Source organism: Trachymyrmex septentrionalis, unplaced genomic scaffold, assembly GCF_001594115.1.
Source record: "Trachymyrmex septentrionalis isolate Tsep2-gDNA-1 unplaced genomic scaffold, Tsep1.0 scaffold79, whole genome shotgun sequence".
NCBI classification, from domain to species: domain Eukaryota; kingdom Metazoa; phylum Arthropoda; class Insecta; order Hymenoptera; family Formicidae; genus Trachymyrmex; species Trachymyrmex septentrionalis.
Genome location: NW_017305977.1, coordinates 1,735,079 through 1,740,681, shown reverse-complemented (window position 1 = coordinate 1,740,681; position 5,603 = coordinate 1,735,079). Strand labels below are relative to the sequence as shown.

Below are 5,603 nucleotides of genomic sequence, written 5' to 3'. Positions count from 1 at the left end.
AACTCAGAGTTTAATATTTATTTAAATTATTATTTATGTCAATTTAAATTAATATTTTAATATTGTTTATATTATAATAATTAACACAATAAAATTAATTTTAATTTTAACCAAAAAATGTAATATGATTTAAATTAAAAATAATTTTAATCGAAGTCAAAGCCAATTTCAATTTAAGTCAATATAAATATTAATTGAAGCCAATTTGAAGCCAAGTTAAAGCTAATTTCAATCTAAGTCAAAATTTCTAATTAAAATCAAACCAATATTCATACATTAAAATTAAAATCAATTTCAATCTATTTCATATCTATATGTATATAAGAGCCAATTTTTTTTTTAATTCAAATTAAAAACAATTTTAATCGAAGTTAATTTTAATTCAGGTCAAAATCAATATCAAGTTAAAGTAAATTTCAAGACAATTTTAAATCAATTTTAATTCAAATAATAATTAATTCTAATTCAAGTTAATAAAATAGGATTCTATATATAATTTTATATACAAATATACGAGTATATAATTATAGAGGAAAAGCCTCTATTGAGATATCGAGTTTATTTTGGATAAATGATGGAAATCTATGGGCAGAATTTAAAAAGTAATAGGTCATTTGGAAGGAAATTTAATATAAGCTTTAAGATAATGTTATGTAAAATTTAATTCAAATTTTATTTTTTTTATAAATTTAAAGAAATGTAAAAAGTGAGCAAAGTAAAAAATTGTGCTTCTAGTATGAGATGCCCCGAGAAATCGATAATAAAACGCTAAGTACATCAGTATTATAATTAAAAAACTTTATTTAATGTTTCTAAAATACAAACGGACACAGCCAATGCACGCGCAATACGAATATGTGATGCATTGTACCTAGGACTCGTCTTCAGGTAGTTGGAACTAAGTATTGCAGAAACAGGCACTCGATATTCATACCGATTATCTTTTTTATTATTGTATAATAACATTTATACTTCAGCAACAATTTTCACTATGACATACACAGGAGCATAGATTATTTCATATTACCATTTCCATGCTTTATGGTTTTACGATCATCAAATCTAACTTTTATAATTAAGCAATTCAACATATCCTGTATTTTTCTACGTAGGCTGCTGGAAAAGTTTCTGCAAACAATATGAAAAAAAAAAAATGTAAAATTCGGTAAATGACTATTGTTTTTCGAAGTAATCGCCTTTAAGATCGATACATTTTTGCATACGCTCGAACCAATTTTCGAAACATTTTTTCCACTCTAAGGCTGTAATCTCAGAAATCAGTGTACGAAATGTTTCAACAGCTGCTTCAGGCGACTCAAATCGCTTACCACGCATTTTATTTTTAATGTCTGGGAACAAAAAGAAGTCATTAGGTGATAAATCAGGTGAATACGGACAATGAGTCATCAATTCGACATTATTACTGGATAAAAAATCAACGGTTTGACGTGCTATGTGACAGCTGGCGTTGTCATAATGAAGGATGATGCGACGATTTCGGTTTGTTCTATACGCAATTCATTTATGACTTCTGGTAAACAAATTGTTGTATACCAATCAGGATTTACAGTCCTTCGATCCTCTAAAGCCACGGTTATCACATGTCCGGTATAACCAAAGAAACAAGCAATCATTTGCTTGGCAGCACTGCGTGAACGAACAACTTTTGTTGGTTTCGGTTCATTTTGAAATACTCAAACAGTGGATTGTTTCGGCTCATACTTTCGGGCTCATAAGAATAGATCCATGTTTCGTCCCCAGCAACGATGTTGTTGATCAAATTTGACCGACTTCGGTTGAATTTCTTGAGCATTTCTTTGCTCCATTTAACACGAGCCGATTTTTGAGCTTCGATCAAATTGTGTGGGATTTAACGACTGCAGTTTCCGTACGCTCAAGTGATCATGCAAAATCGTATGTATTGCTTTCATGTCAATGCCTAAGGATGCCTGAATCTCGCGGTATGTTATATGCCGGTCTCGCTCAATCATTTCACAGCATCAACATTAGTGGCAACAACAGACGTGGATGGACGACCTTCACGGAATTCATCAATAAGAAAGGTACGTTCACGCTGGAATTCGGCAAACCAATTATAAACAGTCTTATTGGATGGTGCTTTATTCCCAAAAGCCAAATGAAGTCGATCGATGCATTGTTTCGGAGTTAGATTATATTTGTAATCGTAAAAAATCATTGCCCGAAACTTTTCACGCGAAATTTCCATTTTCTTACAAAATAACTTCTTTTAAAATATTATGCAAACAAAACTAGTTGGGTGCAAACTGTCAATTGAATTATAGGTTTAAAACGTCTAATTTTACGGATATGATACTAGTAAAACGTTGGCGCCACTGGAAGTACTAGATTGCAGAAACTTTTCCAGCAGTCTACGTATTAATACGATCTTACTCTATCACTACACGAAGAATTTATTGCTAAATATTTACTTATTAAATAATAAACAAGAAAAGCTCATCTCAACGAAACTTGAAGAACTCCAAATTCTAAAATCTTTTTTTGCAACGACTATAGGCATGATTTAATAAATCATGAATTTTTCACTAAATAGTTTTCAACCCGAGAGTAATAAATTCATGGTGGAATCAACAGATAGCGTTTATTAGTTTAGCGAAAACGCTGCTACCTTATATTATGAAGCGCCTATCTCATAATAGGGGGCTTTCCTCTTTATATACGTATAAATATATATATATATATATAATTATATACAATTACATATAAAAAATGTTTATAGAAGTTATAAATTTTATATAAAACATTTTTTCCCGAGTATTTATGCATAAAAAATTTTTGTACAATGATGTTTTTCATGAATAATGTTCAGGCTTTTAAATAAAAAATCAAATAAAATTCTTCACGTTAATTCAAAATTATATTTCACATTTATTATTTTCACACTTAAAAAATAAGAAATTATTCGTAATTACATGTTCTTAATTTGAGATAAAATTTGAAACGCATTGTAAAGTGAAAGATAAAGAGAATTATTAAACAATATAGGCAAAAGAAAGGTAAAGAGCCAATAATGTAGCAAAGAACTTTAATTTAAATCATGAAAATAATATAATAATTACAAAGAACAAAACATACGTTTCCACTCTGATCGAATCATTCTCAATATGTTACGGTAAACATATTCTTTATAAACCAATAACCTATATAATATTACAAAACTCATTAGAATTATTAAAATTTGAGTCCCTTCTTATATAATTTTGGTTTTTCTTTTTTTAAAGAGATCAAAAGACAACGTAAAACAATGTAATCTGATATAGTATATATGTATATAAGATCTTTGACTGAAGAATTAAATTATGCTGCTAATTAATTGTTAATTCTCATCTATAATAAAATTTTCCTTTTGTATTGCAACATTTATCAGTAGGACTAATTAAATTTTGCGAGATGATTAGCTATTAATTAGAGGGACTGATTTGTTGCATGGATATTGTTGATCCGGATGATAGCGAAGTGGCTGTTGTAGTGTTCGAAGTTACACTATCGCTCATTGGAATCTTAAATGGACCGAAAGTCTTCCCGCCAAATTGTTTTAATAGCATTTGCTTGATCTTTCTTCTCCACACAAATACAATGAAAATGATGAGACCTTGCAAGGAATTTATGACGTCGAAGACATACCAGACGAATACTGGCACAATAGTGGTACCAATCACCCACGATAGTATCTCGAAAACCCAAGTTATTCCCATCACTATGAATAGCTTCAAATACATATTAAACCTGTGAGCAAATATATTTTTGTATTGTTTGTAATTTTAATTGTGACTATAAGATATATCAATAAAATACATAATATCTTTTAGAGGTATTAAAAATACATAAAAAGAAATGTTTTTTTAATTATTAATTTTACACATTCTTAATAACAAAAATAGTAAACAATCTTAGGCATCTTAAAAAACAATGAGCTAAATTTTAATCACAGAGAATTTCAAAATTTCTTCTAAGAAATATTTAAGAAATGCAATATTAACATTATATATATATTATACACACACACACACACACACACACATATATATATATATATATAGAACTTCCGGTTAGGAAACGATAATGTGAAAACGTATAGCTAACAGAGTGAATATTGATCGAGAAACGGAAAGAAGGGAAATATAATATAATAAGTGAAGCATAAAGAAAGAAGATGGGAAAGTTCCGAAAAAAAGGCAAGTAAAGAAAGAAGAACCTGAAAGAATAAAGAAACTAGGAGTTTCGAGAAAGCCTCTAGGTTAGATAAAAAATAGAGCGGACTGAGAAAGGAGGAGGAGCGAAGAATCACAGCAGCTGTTAGGTGGTACCAATACGAAGACCAGTAGGTAGTAAACACAAACCTAAAGAAAAAAAACATGCAGAGAAAACGTAACAGGAAAAGAAGAGCTCTAAATGATGTTTATGAGGAAGATGGAGGAAAATATATACAAATAGATGGAAAAGATGAACGAAAATATGATAGAACAAATTGAGCAAATGAGGAAAAAATGGAAAGAAGAAAAATTAGAGTTGGAGGAAAGAAGAAAAAATAAGGATAAGGAGAAATACAATATAGAAAGGAGGAAACTGGAACAATGAATAGAAAAGTTAGAATGGGAGAGAGAAAAGAAAGATAGAGAGAGAAGAAGAAACAACATTATTATCAGAAGTATAAATAAATGGGATGCAAACAAGATGGAACAACAGGTCTTAGGATTCATTAAAGAAAATGTGAAGGTAGATGTGAGAGTAAGAAAGGCGTTCAAGATACATGACAGAGATAATAAGTACATCATCATAGCTGAATTGGAAAGCTGCGAAGAAAAAAGAAAGGTTATGATTAAAAAAAAAAACTTAAGTGCAGGGATATTTATACCCAGCAAACGAGAATGGATTAAAATGGATTGAAATTTTTTTCTATCCGAATACGCGTATTTTAAATACTTTTTTTGGATTCAATTGGATTTAATTAGATCTAATTGGATGCAATTGGATTGAAAAACTGCATTTTCTATTTAAAATTTTGAATTGAACAGTATTCACAATGCACAGAAAAAGCTCATATTATTTTTAGATTGAAAGGCATAGAGATATGCTCCATGCAATTCCTATAAATGAATAAAAATGCATTCAGGATTGAAAAGTATTCATTTTAACATTCGAATTTTAACATTTTAACATTTGAATCAATATTTCTATGAAAATCTGAATCTATTTCAATTCATTTCAATCAAGTACGTACTGATGATGGTCAAATCTTGACCGAAACGTCTATGTTATTATATTATATTGGGTGTGTGAATATGACTTTGCCCTTTTTTGTGAAAATAAAATACATTTGCTTGTTTAGAAAATGAAATCATTATTTATTCAAAGTATGCTCCATCTACAGCTATTGTACAATCTTTGCCCATCTTTCAGGCAATGTACGGATTCCTTGCATGAAGAAGTCCTGGTCTTTTGAGGCAATCCAATTATCAACCCAAATTTTGATGCTTTCGTAAGAAGTAAATCGCTCTCCTGTAAAATCTGACTGCATCGTCCGGAATAAGTAGTAATCTGAAGGAGCTATGTCTGGCGAATAT

The 5,603-nt window shown here is 29.7% G+C and overlaps 1 protein-coding gene and 1 pseudogene across 2 annotated transcripts in view; both read right to left on the bottom strand.

The window, feature by feature from the left end:
- Positions 1 to 1,547: 1,547 nt before the first annotated feature.
- On the bottom strand, positions 1,548 to 2,209 carry LOC108754372 (annotated as a pseudogene).
- A 1,128-nt stretch (positions 2,210 to 3,337) lies between these two features.
- LOC108754371 (G-protein coupled receptor Mth2-like) overlaps positions 3,338 to 5,603 on the bottom strand; it is a 28,806-nt gene continuing 26,540 nt past the window's right edge. For both annotated transcript variants that reach the window (XM_018496624.1, XM_018496625.1), the window contains exon 6: positions 3,338 to 3,765. In XM_018496624.1, coding sequence (XP_018352126.1) covers positions 3,441 to 3,765 — 325 coding nt within the window. In that variant the 3' untranslated portion in view covers positions 3,338 to 3,440. The remainder of the gene's footprint in view (positions 3,766 to 5,603) is intronic.